The sequence below is a fragment of the Pezoporus occidentalis genome, unplaced genomic scaffold, assembly GCF_034315485.1.
Source record: "Pezoporus occidentalis ecotype Australia unplaced genomic scaffold, CSIRO_AGI_Poc_V1 ctg147, whole genome shotgun sequence".
Classification (NCBI taxonomy): Eukaryota; Metazoa; Chordata; class Aves; order Psittaciformes; family Psittacidae; genus Pezoporus; species Pezoporus occidentalis.
In genome coordinates, this window is record NW_026913284.1 from 523,987 (window position 1) to 547,480 (window position 23,494).

Consider the following 23,494-nt stretch of genomic DNA (forward strand, 5'->3'; position numbering starts at 1 on the left):
CTGCTAGTAGTTACAAATTCTGAAGTCTCCAGCTCCTCTTGGGTCCTGGTAGTAATGAAATACATCTGGTCTTCCCTTCCGAGTATCTTGTCCCTTTCTGTCTGGTTTGGTTTCTTCAGCACCCTTGTGGCATTTATGCTCCCTTGTGCCACACAATTTTTCACTGCAGTGCACCTGAGTGTGAATGTGGCTGCATAGCCTGGGTGCCAAGCAGGAGCTCTGAGGCCAGGAGTGGGGTTTTCTGCTTGGGCTGACAGCTGCTGTGTAGAGTAGTGGGGCAGGTTTGTGGCAAAAAAAACAGCTGTGGGAAGGGAGAGCATGCTGTGTGCAATGGGTGATTCAGAGAGTTTTGGCAACCAGGTTTCAAATTAGATTGTGTGTAAACAGAAATTAATAGAAATTATAATTTGGCCAAATTTGAGGGAAGTTTTCATGGACGCAGTAAAATGCTGACAATTCTTTGCCAGATTACAAAGCCCTGTTTAACAAAACAACACTGAAGCTTCTCAAAGAGCAAGTTGCTATATATTTTCTTTATAACCTGAACAAACAATGTGATTTTCCCCAGCTTCATTCTTGGAAGCATCTCAGCTCAATAAGTTGCTGTTCTTAAGAAAAAACATCACCTTGGGCATAGAATCATAGAATCATAGAATAGTTAGGGTTGGAAAGGACCTTAAGATCATCTAGTGCCAACCCCCCTGCCGTGGGCAGGGACGCCTTGTGCTACCCAGGTGTGGCAAACTTGCAGCTGAAAAACTGATCTAGTAATAAAACTGTGTTTAGCAGCATTGGTGTAAGTTGTTCTAACAGTAATTAAAATTACAAAGATAGGTGGGACTCGGGAAGGGAGAACTGAGGAGGAGGGAGGAATAAAGCACAGAAACAAAAGGAGAAAGGTGAAGCCATGAAGGTAAATGCTGAGACTGCAGAGCAAGTTAAATAGAAGAGATAAAGAGAGAACATACAATAGTTGGATAAAGTTAGATGATAGGTGTCATTTCACAGTAAATGGGTGTCTGCATAAGTGTTTTGGAATAAGCAGTGCATGGAGTTAGCTCAGTTTTGAAGAAGTTGCATTAGTCTTAACCAAATAATAAAGTGTCAAGCATAAAGACATTATGGATTTGTTGTTAACATTATTTAGCCCATTCCTATGAACTGTTCCAAAGCTATTGAATTCAGTGCAAATAATTCTTGCTGGAAGGTGGGATTTGTATCATATACTTAGTGTAGAGAATGTTTATAGCAAAAACATCATCAAATCTCAACAAGTGAACTACAGAATGATTTCATCTAGACTACTTCCAAAGCTGTGTGTTGGAATCTTGAACCATCTGGTGGTTTTTGGTCTTGACTTAAGTACCAAATCAAAATCCTCCAGAATGCAACAGGGTTCCATTGAATTGTTCTAATCCATTTGACTATACCTTAAAAAGCTTAATTCAGCTACTTTTGATACATCTCTAACAGGTTTATGTTTGGTCTGTTCTACAATTCAGATTTTGGCTAAACCTTCTTACAAGGAGGCACCAACAAATCAGTATGCAAGAAATGAAGACGTGCCATTTATTCTATTATTCAAGGATAATAGAAACTAAAACCACAAATAGAACATAAACCCACAGTAAGGTGTACCAAAAAAAAGCAAACAGAACAATTTGTTAAAGATATAGGTTACCATTATTTCAAATAGTGGAATAGGAAGCCTGTCTTTATAAAGCAAAATTTACAGGTGATATTAAAATTTCCTGAATAGGAGAAAGAAAAGCCAACTGCAAAGAAGCACCTCAGTGATACTGAGTGATAAATTGACAAGTGAAATCCATTGTTAGTAAATGAAAGTAGTTCTCAAAAGGGTAAAAAAAATAATTTTGTACCCAAGAATGGATGCGTAATTGACTGTGAGCAATGAAAATAGTAGCAGTCAAAAAAAGCGCATTTAATATTAGAAATTTTTAGAAAGAAATAGTACAAAATAGAGAGCATCATGGCTACAAGCAGTGTCCCAGTGGGGCACCTGAACCTTGAAAAGGTAAAGAGAAGAAAAGGTAAAGAGTACGATGAGTAAAAGATGATTCTTTCAAACAAGGACCAAGTAGAACTACAAGTTTTCAGACGGGGAAGAAGAAAATTGAAAAAGGCTATGACAAGTTCATCAAGTCATGAGTGTCAAGTAAATAAATGATGAGAGATTGTTCACTGACTCACTGCAAGGACATTGGGCATTAGATGAAACTAGGTGGTGCTATGTTTAAGTTAAACCAAAGGAAGTATTTTTTCATGTTTAATATACTTACGCTATGTAACTCCTTGCCGCAAGCTCAGTTTACATTGATTCAAAAAGTGGTAATACTAGTTACTGATATCACTTAGGGACTGTAAAGCTAATAATTCTGTCTCAGAGAGACTCACTTGATGCTGGGAAAGTGTGCTCGGAAAATCACTGCATGTTTGCCTTCTTGTAGTATGCGCCAGGGTATGTAGAGAGGGGATACAGAACAAGTAAAATTCTTGGTCCAACCAAGTGTAGCTTTTCATAGAATAAGTTTAACAAGTTAAGAATAAGTTAAAACTGCTGCCAAGATGTAAGCATATTTCAGTTGGCATGTAGCTTCAGAGATGGAGAGATGGCTTTGTTTCTTTTGTATGTTTTAATTTGATTTAATCTGAAATTGATATCTCCATTGAGATGAATAGGATAACATTTTTAGATCTTTGTTGTTATTGTCACATAAAAGTATGTTCCTTTCATGGCTAGTTATATTTTAATTTACTCACTGCATATATTCATATCTTTTTTATGCATTTAATCACATATCAACTGTTGCTTTGTATTTAATGCCTACACTTTCCTTTTAGTGCATTTTGAATGAGACCTGCACTATAAAGTTCAGTGTTCATTGGCAGAAAGCTACATTGGACTACACAATTTGTAAGCATAAGAAAAACAATACACAGCATCTTTTATTGATGCCCAGGATGATGGAGGAGACATAAGTGATGCTAAGTGAGGAAGGGTGCAAACACAGTGGAGAACAGGACTGGGTGTCAAAATGTTGTTGCTTTATTCAAGTAATAGTTTGGATTAAATAGGCTGCAATTTAATGTTCTCTGTTAGTGAAGTCTTAGGGTCTTCAAGAGGCCTAGGATTTGGGGTCATGATCGATGTTGGATATGAAGCAACAGAAAGAGTCTAGAGATCAGTGAGAATGGTCAGAAGTCTAGAAAACATGACTCCCAAGCCGAAATTAAATAAATTGTGACTGTTATCAGATACTGTCTCAAGTTTTCCTTTGAACAGTATAACGTCGTCAAATTCTCCTTTGAATAGTATAACATCTTCAAATTCATTAAGATAACTGTTTAGGATTCATCATTTAATCATGTTATCTTATTCCCTGGCATTTATAGTATGTAGAAGGATCCAAGTTCCTAAATTTCTCTTTGTCTTGCTTAATTTACCACCTTTTTTCCTGTGGCATGTGACTATCCTGTCATGCTGCTATCCTTTTTCTTGTCTTCCATAAGTCATCCAACTTTGCTTGTATTCTCAATATCCATATCAGACTATATGCTCTAATTGTATAGTTCCTGGTCTTCACTAACTCAGTGGAACACAGAAAGTTGTACTTTGAGCTCTGACAGTGGAAACTATGGTAATTTAATCAAAAATGGAGATTGTTCTCTGCCCCTCTTTCCACAGAACTCAATAAAGTAAACAAACATGTCCAAACCTATTAAAAATCAATATTTATTTATATAAAATTTCTTTGGAAAATATATTAAAATAAGTTGTCACATGTTTTATATGACCTGCCCCCTAGTTATTGTCATCCCAGAAGTACAGATTTCTCAAATTCGATTCTGTTTTACCTCGAGCTCTTGTAAAATCTATTTTATAGTAGATTGCTTATTTAAAACACTAAATACTATATTTTGACATACAACTTAAAATGTCCTTTTTCTTTGTTGGCTGTTCTTTTTTATTTGCTTTACATAGGTCTTCAGTAATACTTAGTGGCAATGACACTCCTAGATTAATTGTGCATTGTTCAAAATATATAACTTTGTCAGTTTTAATTTTGTTGCCTTTTTGTTTCACTGAAACATGTTTTTCCAGAACTTGCAAGGGGATGAGCAAGGGTTATCCTAGTTCATTTATGTAATGTAGCAGTCAAAATACAAAAGCCTGAGAAAGTCAAAAGATGCGTGTATTTTTCTATCTCCTTATATTAACAAATTATTCATGCTTGCAATCTTCTTTTGACAGCCATGTCTGAACTCCCTCTCTCTTCTGAGAGCGATTGACCAGAATGAAACACACTGTTCCTAGTCAATCTGAACCATTAGTTTACAAAAATACATTAAAATTTTACTGGCATTTTCTTTCACTGCTTTTGCATACTAATAGTGTGCTTGCCTTTGTCTACTACAGTGCATCAAGCTGATGCTTTCACTGAGATTTTTGAGTGTTTCATGAAGACTCCAAAGTGTAGGGCTCTCCAGGAAGTCTGAGGGATCTAGGTGTCCATCTCTAATTTAAAATTCAAATTTAAAATGAATTAGTAACTGAAGCTCTTTAAGCTCCTTTGAGACTCTCAGCCTGTATCTTTTCTGAAGAGCTGCATGGTGCAATATTCTGAATTAACCAGGTGATGACAATTTCCTGACATTCCTACACTTTCAGAGCTATTTTTTTTAATCCACATTGAATCTTTGCTTTTTACACGGAAACTAATAGCGAAGTAGGTTGTCAAAAAGTCAAGTAAACTATGGAGACCAGTTCTTTTCCCTGTGCTATTTAGATTGCAAGGTCAATGGAATCTAAAACCTATGTAAAAATTTTGCTCAGCAAAAAGGGATATGTGTTGGATTATATAGGAGGGGGACTGTAATCTAAATAAATTGATTTCATTTTAGCGTATTCCCTCCCATTTTCTTATTTTTTTAAATGTAATTTTTCCCAGTTTGTATTAATGACTGAAAGGGATTTTGGTTTTGGTGGGGTTTTTTGCATTTTTCATACCTTTAAAATTATCTTTCAACACGGAGCTGATATTGCTCGTATTGATTGTTTGTCATCTCTGTAATTTAAGATCCCTCTAGAACACCCGGATATATTTCTAAACATGCATGGTGATTTAACATTTCCTTTATTGTTCAGCGTTAGCAATGCAGCTCTCTGCTACAATCACAAAGAGTCCATCTTAAGGTCCTTTCCAACCATAACTAGGCTATGATTCTATGATTGTCTCCACCTTTCTGTCACCTGGACATTCAAGGTATTTGGATTTGACATTGTAATATCACTCTAAGGTGAGAAACAGAATTTGGAGGGGCATAAAGTGGGGAAGAGAGGGGAATATTTCAAAACTTTCATAACTTTACTACTAAGTAAATTATTCTATGACTGAATTCTGTGGGACTGAAATTAGACCAATTTAAATGATTCTGAAAAATTTCACCCTCAAGGCTTGTCCTCAAGTGGAAATTACTGGGAGAAGCTGAGGTGTAAGTTTGAAAACACATTAGCTGCTCCCCATGTGAATAATCTCATAGTTTGAGGAGGTTGCTCTACTTGGAGAGCATGTAATCAACTGTAAATTCAAACTCCATCTCACTTTGTTATGGCATAACTGTCCAAGGTCTGTTTGTGCCAGCTTCCACAGGACGATGTAGAAATTGAACTCAGATTCAGTCTCCACTACCATCACAACCATAATACCATCCTTGCCACTTTCGCCTTCCTACATGTCTGCACTAGAGTAGAATCTAAATAGTCCTGAGGTTTTATATGTTGTAATGAATCTAAGCTCATCTGTGCTTGAGCAGCTGTTCATGTTTCCTGGGTGTACACATTTATCTGTTTGCAATAAGCTTTGATAATCTGCATTTATCAGCATCAGCTATATTGCTCATGAACCCATGTAAATTCTTTGATTACATTTTCTGTTACTGCCTGTTCTTTATTTCTGTGTACTATATATGTGTGTGTGTATTGGCACAAATATAGAACCTAACTCTAGTTGTTAAAACAATTAGTAATATGGTTTTGCCTACAGATACTTAATTTTTTGCTTTTCATAAGTTCCACTGCTTTCTCCCCTCCTTTCCCCTTTCATTACCAGCTTTGTGGTGCTTTTAGAAGTTGGTTACATCTTATAGTTTAAAATACTTCACATTCAATTTCTCTTGCATATTTAAGAATGCAGCAGATCCGTAATGTTTTATGAAATAGGTTGAACTTTGTAATTTATTTCCCCTGCTACTTTTAAATTTGACTGAAATTTTGTTTCTGAAACACTCGCAGACTGTTAATGACAATTATATCAGCCTTATTTTTGGAAATGTCAGGGAGAATGGCTTCATTTTATGAATGCTTTTAATGCGCTATTCTCTAATTTTTAATATAATTTTGTTAAGCTCCATAGTATAGGAATTGAGACTCTTTCACATTCATTAATTGAGCCTCTTATTTCTCACACACTGACACTTCAGTGTTGTTTGATGGTAACATCTTGACTCTGATCTCAAAAATTTGCTCTGAACTGTTTATTATCTATAAACTCAGAGTGACTTTTGACTGTAATTCGCTTTAAGGCATCAGTAGGTGTTACAGCTTTCCATCCATGTCAGACTTTTCTACTTGTACAGAATGGTTCTGGAAGAAATTTAACCTGCTCTTAATACTAATGTTCTTTTTGCTTGAAATGTATTTAAATTGATAGATGCCATAAAGAGTAAGTGGGACATGAGTGTGAAAATATTTTTAGCTAAGAAATGTCAAACTACAAATCTAAGAAGAAAATTCATCATTAAAAATGTAAAATAATATATTCAATTTATAGTTTCTAGAAGAAACAGACCTCCCTTGAGAGAAAAAGCTATTACCATTGCTTTAAAACAGAGCTGGCATCAATAACCGGTAGCTTACATTGCTTACTTGCATTACCTTTTTTAGCATGCTATAAACAGAAATAACTATTCCATATTTTATAGTTACAAATTAATTTTAAAATCCAGATTTATTTTCCCCTGTGGGCACATATTTAAGGTGAGAGGACTGAACATTCATAACCAGAATGCAGAAAAAATCTTTTATTGCCACAAAATTAAACATGATGTTGCTTTAAATAGAAGGATACATTTTTCACAAACTGGACCAGGGGGAAATGATATTATGACTATGCTTGGCAAACCACTTTATGTATTGATGACCAAACAGTGACATACTAAAAGCTGAGAGTAGGGAGATATAGTGGTTGTGATAAGTAAAACTGGGATTTCATTAGAGATCCTCTGTCCCTAACTGAATTTCATGTTAATCTTACCTTATTACTGCATGTTTGTGAGGTTTTCTTTTAATGTTCTTCTGAAATGGTATAAGGTTTTTACAACTGTCATGAGCTGCAAATAGGTAGGCTGCAAATGTTTGCCAGAGAATCATTACATAAATTTGAATATGTTTTTTCCATCTTGCTGAGTTGGAAAATGGTTGTGTCAGTGTTTGAGACCAGGAACACTTCACTGGAGTTCTTAGCCATACCAGAGATACAAAAGCTTCAGATGCTCAGCATCTTTTAGGATTACAGCACCGTTTACACAGGGAATTAAGATTCTCTGACACTCAGCGCTATCCAACTCCATTTTATTAATGAAGCACTACTCACTGTGAGTAATGGCAGCAGAATGCCTCTCTGATTTCATGTGCTTTTAGGCAGTCTGATTTGAAAGTGTTGCTTTGGTGCTTCACTTTCTCTTTTTTCTGTGAATCTCACTGGACTTGACATTTGTTTTTCGACGGTTCAGAGTAACTGCTAAGCTGCTGATGAAGGATGCCACAGAAAACCTGCTGAAAATATTTCTGTTAACACTATGGAAAAAATCAGAATGCATTGAAAAGGGGAAAAATAATGTAGTTGGAAGTAAAATATACAGTGAGAAAATTAAAGTAATTGCACCATGCATAGGGGCTGCTGAGTGTGCTTACAGGAAAAGGGGAACAAGGATCAGGAGACACAATATGTGTATTTTATGTTTAAATCAATCAAATGCAAAACACCTACATCATTGCTTTATATAACAGTGCTTTACAGAATCATAGGATTGGAAGGGAACTCTGGAGGACATCTTGTCCAACCCCATTGCCAAGGCAGGGCCACCTGGAGCACATAATGGTGATAGAGAACAGGTAAAAGAGAAATGAGGACTGATCCTCAACTTCTCTTTTTTAAACTTCGTGAGGAAAAATTAAATGGTCCAGAACAGTATGGAATGTGTGGGTTGTAAACTATATTGTAAGGAAAAAAAAAATTAATTGTGGCTAGACAATGGCAATGATAGATCACAAAATTGATCACCTCCTCCCACAGAAAGTAAAGGTCTCTTGCCAGTCTGGAAATGAAATAACAAAATTTTTTGCTTTGTTTTATTCTGTCTCTTTTACTTGCTGTACAGCCTCCCCACTGGTAAGAGAGTGACTTTGGACATCCTAACAGTTAATTGTTCTAATTAATATGCAGTTAATTATGAAAATATTTCAGAGCTGCTCCATACCTCTTCCTCTTTCACCTCTTACCGGAGTTTCTAGCATCTTGCCAAGCACTGGAATACCAATGACACCATTCAGACTTGAGGAGAAAAATACTAAAAGGTCACTATAAGATATATAAGTGCAACAGATGTTTTCCGAATTGATGCTACAATTTCAAATAAAAAAGTACTAATTATAAATTTTATCATCATAACCAGCTAACACGATATTTGACTCTGAGAGGGAATCTTACTATGCTCTAATTCATTTTCTGACCACATCTATTGTGGCTTCTCCTTGTCAGAGTTTCTAATGTTCCCATTACCATTTGTCACCAGTCTCACAGATTCAAAGTCTTAAAGACCAGATCTTGAATGTATGTGATGGCTCCTAAATATTATTTCACCTTAAAGACCTAGGTGAAAATTGACAGAACTTACAGGCTCCAAAGAATTGCTGTAGGCAAACTCAGACATCAGAGAGCTTTTCTGAGAAGTTGTAACTGATTTGAAGTGAAGCAGCATTAAATGAATAGTGCAGAAAGCTTATTTGGGTGCAAAGTAGCACTGAGCTGTGGGGGAGGAGAAGTGATGCTGTATGGCAGTGAACATGTTCTGCTTGAATTAACCATGCTGTTTGATGTAGTGGTACAACCACAGAAAGTGTAGGGTGACATTAAACTGGTAGATGCAGAGATTGTTTTTGCACAGGGAAGTTGTCATATTAACTGACTGGACTAGGGGAAAGAGAAGAGGGAGTTGCTTTGTTTTCCACTGAAGTTTAAGAGGTTTTGACATATGTATGTATATCTTTGGCTGGAGTACTGACATGCCTACAGGTTCAGGCTGTGCATCAAAGTTAGAAAGGTTGGGACTGCAGGGAATTTTTTCTAAATTCTGTCTTCCCTAACCAAGAAGTGCAAAAGGCAGTCAGATAGGAAACCTGCTGAAGCTCAGAGATCCTGGAAGCTCAGAGATCGTAAGAAGTATTTGGTATTGGCTATCTGCTCTCAGACTTTTTAGAGTAGGGAATATTCTTTTACTTTATTTTAACATAGTACTTCAGCAGTGGCAACAGGTCTGGTAAGGAGGAATCATCCAATTTCTGCTTTTCTATGATACCCAGAAAATAAACTCTCTTTTACTTACTCTTTAAGACTGACTGTCATCTTTGACTCTCTTTTTAGCCTGAGGAGCAGTGTGAAAGAGGCGTGAGTTTGGCACACTGGGCTATTGTCTGTGCTGTACTGTGATTATTAGGCATTTTCAAATGTTTCCATAATTGCTTTCATTCCTGTGTCTCTGCAGCTGCCTGTTGGGTTGAACATGCATGTATATAACTCAATAATTGGCGTGTTGAAGGCATTAATTGAGTCTTTATTCAAGAAGAGTGTTATCTATTTGTTTCTTTCCTAATGTGCTTGCCTGTTCTGTATTATGTATTATGGTTCTGTATTATGGTACCTTCTTTGTTAACAAGGATTTGCTTACCAGTGTAAGATTTTTCCTTTTCACTACTTTCTGTATTAATCAGTTTTAAGAATTGCTAGGCCATTGCTTTCTGTGGTCTCTGACTTCAAGTTGTGTGTGTTTGTTTACTCTCAGGAAGGGGGCTTTTGTTTTGTATAATTTTGGATTCTTTGATGCTCAGAGACTCTCAGCATACTTAAACTCAGCGTGGACTGGGTACGTTTCTTAGTTTAGCAAATCCTATTATTTTGTCAAACATTCATACTCACTCAGGCCTTTTGTCTCTGATCCTTATCTTTATCTTGTCCCTTATTAGGGCCTATGCCAGTACCCAAGATTTCAAAATTAGATTTTCAGCCTTAAAACAATTGCCTAGATGTCTGATGTTTTCAGTTTCTTTATATTCTCTCAAAGACCCAGTTTTATAGGCTTCTGAGCTGGTTTGGGTTTGTTGTTTGTTTGTTTTTTGTGGGGTGGGGTTGGGTTATTGGGTTTTCTTTTTCATTTTTCTCTGCAGTAGTTCTCACAATCCTGAGTTAGCCAAAAACTATTAAAAATACTGAGTACTTAAGAAGTAGCTGTAGTCAGAAAAATAAATATGTCCTTTGGTTGCACACAGTAATGAAGTTTTCTTAAACTTGTTCAGTTATCCTTGACGAGGCCAGATCATTTCAACTCTGATGGGCCTTTCAGCTGCTTTGTTTTATTATGGGTGAATTCTCAGCTCACTTTACACCTGTGCTGAGCCAAGAAGCCTTCTCTTAGTGTATGAATTTGACATTAGAAGGTCTTCAGTCTGCTGATTGTTGGATAGTAGGACTTATAACCAAGGGAAGGATCAGTTTATTTCATGCCTTCTATAATGGGGATATACAGCAATTGTATAGGACCCAATACAGCAATTCTTATCAGTCAGCATCGTATAACTACTTCCTAGAGACTAATGCCAGTCTTGGAAAAGTTCTCTGAAAAGGTACTATAAACAGAGGGTAAGATAATGACCTTGGCTCAGCAGACTTGGCTGAAGTGCTTAGTTGTGGGAGAGCTTTCTAGATGGGGACAAAGAAGCCTCCTTGCCTGCAAGACTCCCATCTCATGGCTTCTCTCCCTGGCCAGCTTGTCACGTGTCACTCCTGGTTGCCTTAGGTAGCTCCCCATGCAGCTGCCAATGTCTGATGAGCAGCTCTCTGCCTGTACTGGGGCAGTGCTGAAAATGAAACATAATATTGAGAAGTTCTGCCCAGAAGAACTCTCATGTGAGGCCAAGTTTTCCCTTTCTGGAGTGCTTAAATACTTTAGAATCCCACTGGTTCAGAGTAGCAGGGGCTTATGGTTGTGGTTGGTTTTTTGTTCTTTTTCTTTTAATGCCAGGAAGTTGTGCTTTTTACAAGAGAGCATAACTAGTTCTAGGGTCACCTGTTTTGCATGTGTGTCCTGTAGGAATTTGCTGTTTTGTACAACAGAGAGCTAACCTGCCCTTGTCCCTCTTGAATGCTGCTGCCATCTCTGACCTTCTGAGGAATCTTTTCTTTTGAAAGATGGGTCTCTCATAAATCCTCTGCAGCAAATCCTAATATTAATTCCAAAGCATCAGTGAGTATTAAGGTGTTCTTTGTGACAATGAGTGTGGGCAAATGAATAATATTCAACTAATTATATCCAAGGTAGAAAGATTGAAGTTTTATTTTAGTAAGATCTGTAGAAATAAAACACAAAAACTAGTTATCTGTCACACATCGGTACATCTTGCACCTGTATAATTCCACAGTTACTGCTTATTCAACTGAAGACCTGGTATAGCAGATTACATGAATGTTTATGTTGGTCCTTGTGCATAATTAACAATTGGAGGTGTAAGTTTAATTCAACAAAACAATAATGTAATCCCATTTGAAATACGCCAATGTGATGTGTAGGGTGGTTAGATATATAAAATTGGCCTTGTTATCTGTATTAATCTGACCACTATCTGTCCTTACATCTTAATAGGAGCAGAATTTTTATGTCTGTTTAGAGGTCTGATTATAATGTACATGGCTTTATGGACTAAACATATTAAGGGCCTTTATGAAACTGCAATTCAGTAAGTTTTATGTAGATGGTTCGAGTATGACATTTTTCAAAGATACCATAAAGTATGAACATGTAGGCTACAGCCGTAGAAGGTTTATTTAGCTCAGAAATATATTAGCATATTTATACTATCTATATTACTGTATATAAGGACTGCTATATATATTTGCAGTCATCATCAGGCAGTTTTCTATCTTGAGTTATCAGAAAAGGGAGTTAGAATATATAATGTTAGCCTTAGGGAAGCAAATTTTTTTCAAAACCCCTATCTACTAGTATCACCTGCCAATGATTTAATATGTTTATAGTTTATGCTAACCTTAGCTTTCCTTTTCATCCACTGTAGTCTGTGTACCTGGTAGAAGGGAAGCCCGCAGCCAATTGCCATTACTTCGCAGCTCTTATCTTTTACTCACCAAATAGCAATTTTCTTTTTTATTTCTTTTCATATTCCTGTAAGGTAGTAACTGTTGGCTATTATAAAACTGCAATCTCATTAGAAAAAATCCATCCAAATAAATTCACCGTTGATGACTGGCATCAGGGTTGGGACTAGATGATCTTAAGGTCCCTTCCAACCCTAACCATTCTGTGATTCTATGACTGTATGATATTAGGACTTTAAAATGTTAAGTCTTTGTCTTTTGGGGGGATAATATATGTTTTTATATTGATGCTTAAAGAGACACCTTTAGACTCTTTTCCAGAAGAGTTGTTTTGACAGCAAGACAGGATTTTGGGACGGTCTCTGGGATCATGTGTTTTTAGGAATTACCTCATTTAAGAATTCTTAGTACATGTCCCTAGAAAAAATATGTCTATATTTTAGTCCAATTAAAGTGAACAAAGTTTTTAGGTGCATACAAGAATATTAATGTTCTTTACCAGCAGCATGAACTGCTGTGATGTTTGTGTGACTCTGGAATCTATGGCTCTTTTTTTCACTTTCCTAGTCCTCTACTCCTTGTATAACCAGAGACCAGTGGAGCTCAACTTGAAGCTCTGTTAGAAAAATCCTTCATATTTTACTCACACTCCACAATCACAGGTGGGAGGTGTTCTTCATGTCCAGTCTGTGTATATGCATGGAAACTGGCTAAACTCTCCTAGTAGATTTTGTTAGAGCCTTTGATAAAACCCAGTGATTACATCATGGTTCTTACATTTAGTTATCACATTTAATCTGGCAACAGAAGATAGAGTAAATGTGTAGCAGAATACTTTCATAAAGATAAAGAGTTGTTATGTTCTGGGATCTCTGTCCTTTCACACCCAGTCTTTAGTTTCATGGAACAGTTAATTTGGGAGTCTTCTGAATCAGATCTCATGAAAACTTCTAGGACACATCTCTAAAACTTATTCAGTTGCACCTATTTCTTATTGATGTAATTCTAACATAAACCTAAAGTAATTGCACTGCTTGTAACAAAACTTTTTTTCTATGAAGGAAACTTTTTTAAACTTTCAAATATTTTTCACACTTGGAAATGTGCTCTCATTGTCTCCTGAGCTCAATCTAGGCAAATGCAACCTGGATGGATAGAAGTAGCTAAATTTTGTTTCCTTTCATTTCATATTAAAGATGATACTATTTTGTTCAACCATTGGACATGTATTTGTAAATGTCAATTATCAAGCAGAATTAAGGTATTATGAAGAGGACTTCTGATAATTGTATAACTTCTAACATTTAATGCTTAGAATAGAATTAGTCATTGCTTTATTGGAATTGAGTAAATTTATATTGGATTTTATTAAGCAATGTGTCACATATGCACAGGATTATTCATTTACCTATTTTTCAAAAATGCATAAGCCATACTAAGAACAGATTTGAATTGATTATGCTGTGTAACGAGCTCTATTTTTACCAAAGGAAAAAGAAAAAAAACAGCCTAATTGCAGATATTTGAAAACTTTTCAAATTGTAATGCTGATGTTCTTATTTAGAATTACAACGTGAAGCCAGTCTGTATGTCCTTTACACTGGCATAACTGTCATTACAGTATAATTTTCTTTTTTAAAATTCCTGAAACAGTTCACCTTATATGACCTTCTGTTGTGAATACAGTTAGGCTGCTATAGCTTTTTTATATTGCCAACGTTAGAGATGTTCTTAATTATAGATATAATGGAGCTGTTTGAAATTTGTATACCAGTAAGCCTTAAAATACTTGAACTGTACTCTCCTCCTAGTGGCTGATCTCTGTGTTGGGATAAGTTCATATCTAATAGGAAAAAACAGGAATAGTAGTACATTTTTTTGAATCCAAACATATTTTTAAAAATCAAGACAAATATTGATGCTTTGTTATATATTTGTTATGACCACCTCCCTTTGCTGTAGTTTTCAGTAGCAAACAGTAGTATTCCTGCACAAATACCTTGAAACAACAAAATACTGAGTTTATACTTTGTTTCAGTTGGAGAGGAGGCACAGGGAAGAAATTGCCGTATTCCACAAAATACTCGCATCTTATGCTGAAGCATTAAGACGTTTCTTTGCTTTTCAGTTCAGCATGTAGCCCAAATACAAGTTAACCACAAAGAGATGGGAGTGGCTGCCATGAAATGGCACAAAATTGGAACTGGAAGGGGAATTGGAATCCCTGGGTTTTATTTTTGGTTAGGACTATAAAGCTACTACATGACCTTGAGCAGATCACATTAACCCTGCCTTTCTGAAGCATTTGCACTCCTGAACTGGATCTATAGGTTGGTCAGTTGCAATTTCCTGTAAGGTGAGAATGGTGGCTTAATGGGGTGCAAACAGTTCATTAACACAAAGTGCTGTGGAATTCTCCAGTGAAAAGCATCACAGGCAAATTACTATTAGGAATTAATAATATTATAAATTGGCATCAATAATATAGCTTGGTTTACTCTGGATATACTTTACCCTGAAGCAAGATAAATCATAAGCCTCTTAGAAACTGTTTTTTTTTTAACAATAGAGTGCCAGCAGTTAAGGGTCGTTAGAATACTTTTGCAATATTAAAATGATTTTTCAGCCAGCATATTAGCTTCTTCAGTCTAGTCTAAGGTTTTAAAAAAGTAAACCAAACAAAAGCCCAAGGTATTATTTCCTTAATTAGTGCTCCCTGCAGCATGAATTTCTTTCTGAATTTCATTTCTGTGTAATAAGTAGCATATCTGTTGATGTTCCTTATGTTACTAAGCAACACCAACACTACCAAATAATAGAAAAAAAATAAAGACAACACACATGTAAGAAGGCACTGTAATTTTGATTGTGTATCATGGGGTTAATTTCTTAGGAATACTCTGAGATACAGGGAGTGTGCAGTGCAGCAGTGTAAAATATATTAGTTTCATTATAAAAAGCAGCTCATATCTTCCAAAAATGTGCATTTCATTGCATAAAGGCAGAAAAACAACACAAAAATTATTCAAATAACATTCCAATTATAGTGGATAAATCATCTTTAAAACCTTTACATTTATGTAGCAATTATAACCTAACCACAGGATGTACCATTTTAGAGCATCATCAAAATCAATCAAGTATCTTAGGCTGAAGTTGGAATGTTGTTCTGATGGAATTGCTCCCAAAGGCGATTTTGATCTATTTAGGCACCAGTTTTACAGCACATTCTGAATTTGGCTATTTCTAGTAGTATTTCCTGGGTAATGCTTTGTTCTAGCAATGACTCTATGACATTTCCACTACATAAAACAACTAATTAATGGCAAACTGGTTAAACCAACATAATTGTTTTCAAAAATGCTGCTAATACTTCAGTCCCTAGAAAATACAGAACCTCTTCTGTTGCTTGGTTTCTAAGTGTGTTTTATAGAAAACTGCTGATTTCAGATGGTAAGTAAAACAGACACATCACATATGAGCCAGAGGATATCTTAGAAGACCAATATCTCCTTAGCTTCAAGTATGAATTTCTCATTCAGCATCCAGGCTTCTTTGGATGACAGTAGTTGGATGACGGGATTCTTAGGTGCATGAAACCAGGTAATTATCAGTTAATTAGAGATAAAACAGTACAAGTGTGTTGGGGTTTTTAAATAAAAAGAGAATTTGAGCCTTTTTTCATCTATCACCAGATCTAGGAAGAACATACCTCTGTTTATACTACTGCAGAGTGCCCAATCTCGAGTACTTTTGTATCTTTTTTTACAATGATTTTAGTTTATTTCAGAGAAATTCCTTCTTTCTGCTCTCCTATTTTCTATTTAAGCTATTAACCCAATTAGTCTCAAGAATACTTCTCAAAAACTCGACAAATAATACTAGTTAAATAAAGTTGCCCAAAATATCTGTCAAGAATCAATTCATAAAACTGTTTCAAGATGGATTAGGTCTGGAATTTGAGTTACATAATGAACTATATATCTCAACCCTGGATCTGCAAGACATCCCTTCCTTGGCAAACATTCATGCTGGTCTTGCCTTACTTTCAAACTACTTGTAATTGAATGTATACAGGTGTATATGCATTATAATGTACAATGTGCCATATCAGCACAAGAAAGGTAAATTGAAAAAAAATTGTAAGGTGTTTGCAAAAACAATTCCTCAATCTTCCTGGAAGAATTTTAAATTTTAAATGAAGATGAATAGAATGTAAATTAACAGTGGGGTTTTTGGAACAGGTTCCTTCCCCCCCTCCATCTAAATTCCAGACTACTGGCATCACAGGTCTAGAAAGCAGTTGTACTGCCATATATTCCTACTTCAGAGAGGAAAGGAAGTGTTTTCAAAACCATTTTATGTGTAGCTCTACCCTTACTCAGAATGGACTCTTTAGGAACCTTGTGAATCTCCAGTAATTTAGCTTGAAATTATTAAAGCAGACTCACTACCTATGAATATGCTTAACATTTGAAGGTCAGTATTTCAGGAGTCATGTGGACTGTGATGCCTCAAATTGCATGGTCAGTCTTGTACATTCTGTGGAGCTTTTCAAAACCAACATTAGCTGCCATTATAGCAGAATGCATTTTGATTCCTCAGCAGCACTAGCTAGCATGTTTACCATTTCCCAAACTTGCCATTCTGAAAAATGTAACTACAGATGATTTTAGTATAAACAGATCTTGTTTTCCATCCTGTAATTGCTGTAGATATGTTTTCATTCCCTGCTCTTGAGGACTTTAAACAGAATTTCCATGTAAAGCTCTTAGTAAAAAACTTGTGACCTTTAAAGTGTAAATTTCTTTCGGGTTTGTAAAGAACAGTATTTTCTGCAGTCTCTGATGACAAATCCAATTTTGTACTTGGACTTTTACAATATTTAAGATGCATACGCTCACACAGTACCTAGTCGAAGCTGTGCTCTTTTTGAGGAGAATTGCCCTTTAGGTCTTGCTTGAACATAAGAGGAAATGTTATGTCGAATTTCCACAGATTTACTCACTAAAGATCTTAGTTTATTTTTTCTGTATTATTTCTGCTATTTATCTGTAATTTTAGAGCTCATTCAGGTTAACAAGAGTCTTCCCCTAGATATCCAAGAAGCTGGAGCAGGTTTTAATATGATTTAGAAAATAGATTTAATGAATCTGCTACCTTGCCTAGACTGTTGTTATCAAAAATATTCTTACCTAACAGTTTAAGTATTTAAAGTAAGCCCCAAAGTAAACAATTTTTACATAGAACTGCTAAGTGCTCCTCAGAGCCATGACGAATGGGAATTGTCTGTGATTTCTAAGGTTGTTTCTAAGAGGCAAAGTACTGTCACCAGTGTATTCAGAAAAAGAGACTGACTGACAGTGGAACTGAAGAAGGAGCTAAAATCATAGTATTTCTGAGACTACTTTAAAATATGAGCCATTAATCAAATTCCAAAACCAGATACTGTTTTTTAAACGACTGCTGCTTCACTGTATGAAATAGTTTCCACACTCTACACTGAAAACAAAACAAGGCTATAGATCTATTCTATAAATCTTAAAATGTTATAGTTGCTCAGAAATTGGATGAAGTGCAAGAATCCTCTCAATGAAGATTTTTCCTGTAACATTTTCAGACTTTGAAACAGGCAATCTAAGCATAGTGGCTCCAGTGCAGGTGTTGCATTGATCTGAATTTGAGATGGTAGGTCTCTTTGTGATCTGTTTCAAGTAATATATACAAGAATTCCCCAAGAGATTTCAAATGTCAACAACACAGTTAAAGTGACATTTTCTTTCACTTACATGTGCACATGCACATACCCGGAAGTCTAAAGCTTTTGTCAGATTTTTAAGAAATTTAACATTAACCACTTCCTTAAAATGACCATATGCTATGTGGATTAAGAAGAGTGTAACCAGCTCCAACCAGACTTGCTTCCCTGCGAAAGTTTTCAGGCATCTAGGTATCTCTTATATTGAGCTTCGGAGGAATTGCAGAATATTATCTGAAGGTTTGATTTTGCCAAGAGTTTTCCTGACACTTAAGTGACTGTGCATCACAAGAACTGGAGAGTCACAAAGAATCCACCGTGTCTCATTTTTGTTCCATGCCAATCCAACTCAGACTCTTGTTTTGTCACACATCTAGTTTTCTGCTCTAAAAGGCTCCGATTCAAAAATTTTGCTTATATCTGTGCTTTCTTTTGTTCATCTAAGTAAACAGACCTTTCTTAATATGATCCATAGCTCACTGGAAACCACATGGATGCATCACCATCCAGTCCTATTGTTTAGATTAAGATATACTATACTAGCAGGGAATTTAGGGAAAGGCATTGAGATTCAGAAATGCTTTGGAATTATTATTAATATCATACTGGTTATGGTATATACAGCAAGAGAAATATATACTGTATATGGAGAAGAACTGGGGAAATCAAGAAAATAATGGTAAAGAATTTTAAGTCAGGTAAACAATTCTAATGTTCTGCTTAGAGGAAATACAAGCTGTTGAAGGGTTAGCATCCATCACTGGTCACCTATGATTAAGGGAAAAAACACACATGCAGACTTTTTTGTTCTGCTGAAATAAAGTCAGGCAAAACAAATGACTTCTGTGTAAATTTTCTGTGGTGATCACAGATTAGATTTGTGAATTGAATTGTGAATTAAATTTCCAACTGGTGATGCATTTAGAAACACTGACCTGTCTGTCTTTATGTTTTGTAGATGCTTCAGAAACTTGCTGTGTGTTTACCACGCGTTCTACCAACCAGCTCGAGAGGGGACTTACCTCTTCTTTCATTAGCTGAGCATATCATTATCTTGAAATAACTATTCCTCTACACATGGCCTTCCTACTGGTGTCAGCTTATCTTCTGCTGACTCATACTCAGGGTGCTCCTGTTGAGAACGGAGCACTGTTGGAAACATTGAAGTCGCAAGTAGGATTATTCAGCAATAAAAGTGAACACTATTTGGCACAGGTGAGACCTCCTGGAACAAGCCGACAAATACCTCAGACAATCATCATAGGTGTTCGTAAAGGAGGGACAAGGGCTTTGCTGGAAATGTTGGATATTCATCCTAATATTGTGGTGGCAGCTACAGAAGTCCACTTCTTTGACTGGGATGAAAATTATGTGAAAGGAATAGACTGGTATAGAAGTCTGATGCCATTTTCTTATGGAAATCAAATTACAATTGAGAAAACACCAGGCTATTTTACATCACCACAGGCTCCAGGAAGAATTCATGACATGAATAGCTCCATTAAACTGCTGCTCATTCTAAGAGATCCCACTGAGAGAGTTATATCTGACTATACCCAAGTATATTACAACAGAGTAGAAAGCCACAAGCCTGTTCAGCTTTTCGAAGATATTGTTATTAAGAATGGAGCACTTAATACCAAATACAAAGCTATTCAGAGAAGTCTATATGATGTTCATATGGAAAAGTGGCTTAAGCATTTCAGTTTGGATCAAATTCACATTGTGGATGGCAATACTTTAATCAAGGACCCTCTTCCTGAATTACAAAAAGTTGAAAGATTTCTAAATCTTCCTTCCAGAATTATGTCTTCTAATTTTTATTTTAACCAAACCAAGGGATTCTACTGCATTAGAAGTGATGGAAGGGAGAGATGTTTACATGAATCCAAAGGGCGTCCGCATCCTCTTGTTAACAACACTGTTTTAGAGCAACTGTATTCTTACTTCAGAGAGCACAATGCAAAATTTTACAGGATGGTTAATCATTCCTTTGACTGGCATTAATGCATTTGGAATCAATGTTTCTTTAAAAGGGCCTACAACAAACTGTTTCAAACATATCTTTCTAAACTGCAGAGATTCGTACTATGAGAACATACTGGTAGCGTGCTTCATGGGAATAACATTAGCTCACTGAAATGGTACCCTTTAGGCTGGGGAAGCAGAAGTTTCACATTTGTGTGATTACTGTGAGCCATAGTCTGACCCTCTTTTCATCATGCAAATATATTGACTTCAGCAGACTTTTTTCAGATACACATCTATTACAAAATTTGTGCTGTATAGGAAAAATGACTGCTTCTAACCATGTAAAAATGTAAATATTTGAAATGGTATTATTCTGTTATGTATTTTTTTGTTCTTAGTATTTTTTATATCACGTACAATTGATAGAGGTGTTGATTTCTAGAATTTTTCATACAGTAAATTAAATTTTATGTTAAAACAAGGGCATACATAGTAGCTCTAATAAATAATTCATCCCCTGTTAATGTTAAACTAATCCATTATTAATAAAAGGAATCTATTTCACCTGTGATTTTGAATAGGTGAAGTAGAAGCTCCCTGTCTGTGGATCATTAGTATTAAACTACAGTTATTATCTTGGATTTGGAAAATAAATAAATAAATGATTCTCCAGACAAAGTAAGAATATGAACTGTCTGAAGAAGTTTAAGGTGAGAGTTCTGAATGTAAAGAAATTAAAATATCAACACCAACTTATACTGTTATTCTGTACACTAAAAAAAAAACCAACAACAAAAACATTAATAATATTAGGAACCATGCAAATATTTGATTATAAAAATTACCTTGCTCTGCTCTTGAATGGAAAAGCTTCTCATTAGTACTACCATATGGATCGTGTTTGTATTCTGTTGTTATTCTGTTGTTCTGGCTTTCATTTGCACATCTCCATTTGCACACTGATTCTTGCTAACAAAAAAAAAAAAATTGCTTGCCCTCCAAAGCAAGGAGTATTTTTATTTTGTCATTTCTAATGCAGACCATGGGATGCTCTCATAGTTAATATCTTGTTATGCTGTATATCTCAGACACCATGTTCCATATGCTTGTATGACATTCTTGGAGTATATATAAAAGGCATCTATCTATGCTCCTGCATTAGGAATTTTTTACTTGTTTTGTTTTGTTTGATGGTATTGTACTCACATGTTCTCCATTTTCATGTAAACTTTTTATTATATATCAATACCAAAGAAGATCAACTTGAAATGTTAAATATGGTGCCAGATAGAATTACAGATACAGGTATGCTTGTTTGACATTGTATCTTGCAATCCAGAAACTCCAGTGCACCCCTTTAGTAGAACATTCATTAGGTGCATTCCTCTTCAAGCTTCTCAGAACACTGGTGAGTTCTAGTTGTGTGGGCATACTCTGATCCTCACAGCATCAAACTCTGCTCAACACTGCTGAAGATCCTGGATCTGTGTCCTGTCTAAGCTTGTGTCCTGTTCAGCCTATAGGAGCAGATGTTCCTAAAACGGGATTCAGTCTACCGCTTCACAAGCTAGAAGGTATGTATTGCAAAGCGAATTTTAAGGCTTCTAATAGTTTATGAGGGGGCAACATATATGCTAGGCAGGTATAGCAGCATTCCACTGAAGCTGAACAGAATCAAACACAGCCAGGTTATGTGGAAATAACCTTCATCAAATATTCCCTCAATAAATAGAAAACATTAAAAATAGTATAATAAATCTTATTCTTGATCTCTTCTACTACTTGTATGTGTATACATGAAAGAAAATTATATTTGTCATTAGCATATAATTAACCTCCGAAATAATCTTTCTTAAGTGTGCTATTACTACATCTCTGATTTCTACAGATGGCCTAAATTGTTATTTACTTCTTCCACCTTTTCTGAGAATTAGAATCATAGAATCATAGAATCGTTAGGGTTGGAAAGGACCTTAAGATCATCTAGTTCCAACCCCCCTGCCGTGGGCAGGGACAAATTCTGAATCATTGATCAGATCTGGACACTAATCAGAAGTACAAAGTTGATCTGAATAAGGTGTGGAAATACAAATTCGTTTCTTTCAAATTAGCCAAAAAAGAGGATGTTTATGCTGGTCTTACACCATCTCTACAAGGACATTAGATAGGGAAACTGTAGTAATTACAGTGGTGTAGTCTACCAATACCTTCTTTGTCATTTGTCAAGTAAAAACCTATCCCAGAAAAATTCTGAACTCTGAATCAGTGGGGTGATTTTACATTGAACTAACATTTCTTTTTTTGTGAGCACAACACTTTTAGCTGATAACAGAAGCCCCAAATCCAAATTCTCTATATTGTTTAACACAGCCTGTTCCTTCTGATGGGTGCAACCTCAGTGATGAATGAAACGCATTCCAGTCCACTAATTTCAGAAATATAGTATTGAAGGTAGCAACATACCAGCAGTATATATCGTACATTGTAGTTTTTCTGTCAGCATTGCTTTTTTGCAAGAGCCTGATTTGGAAACAATGTATGCTTTAACAAAGGTTTCAGGTAGTTTGCCAGTAATTGAAGAGTTCACATGTCTGTATGTCACATTCAATTTCACAGGCTTCCAAGAAAAAAAAAATCTAATGTCTTTCTGTGTTTGTGCTTGCAGGCATCAAGTCTTTCTTTTCTTCTCTGAAGTTTACAGCAAATCTTTAGATGAGTTGAATGCAGGAACAGCGGTTGACAGAAGCTGCATGCATCTTTGAAAATACAGAGCCTTTCTGGAGTTTACATTTCAAGGACAGCTGATCTGTATGGATCAGTGATGCATATATCTACTTGATTTGTTAGCACTCTTCACTCCTGCTCAGCATTTCTGGGAAGGACAGAGTTGATGGAATGAATTCAATGATCACTTTAGAGTTTACTAATACCAGAAGAAATATATTATGCCTAGTATAATTTGAGTGAGAGGTTGCTTGTTTAGGTTTGGTTTTACATAAATCAAGACACTCGTCTGAAATTTTGTTTTGGTGAATGGTCTAAAACCTCAACCTCTGCATTACAGAATTCAATAAATGTATCAGACTATAACATTACAAACTGTTTCGATCAGTTTATCATTTTGTGGTCTGAAAAGTTGATCTCATGAAGGCTGCCTGACCTTCTTCATTCTTGTTTTCTTCAAGATAATACTCCTTCCCTCATCCTCAGGAGGGGGATCAGATCATAGAATCACAGAACAGATCAACTTAAAGCAGATCCACGGAGCCATACTTCAGTAATACAGTCATAAAATAATATA

At 35.8% G+C, this 23,494-nt stretch overlaps 1 protein-coding gene across 2 annotated transcripts in view; it reads left to right on the plus strand.

Annotated features, from left to right (window-relative positions):
* LOC134159445 (heparan sulfate glucosamine 3-O-sulfotransferase 1-like) overlaps window positions 1–20,993 on the plus strand; it is a 62,550-nt gene extending 41,557 nt beyond the window's left edge. For both annotated transcript variants that reach the window (XM_062610367.1, XM_062610368.1), the window contains exon 2: window positions 19,181–20,993. In XM_062610367.1, the coding sequence (XP_062466351.1) occupies window positions 19,300–20,229 (930 nt within the window). In that variant the 5' untranslated portion in view covers window positions 19,181–19,299 and the 3' untranslated portion in view covers window positions 20,230–20,993. The remainder of the gene's footprint in view (window positions 1–19,180) is intronic.
* The last annotated feature ends 2,501 nt before the right edge of the window (window positions 20,994–23,494 follow it).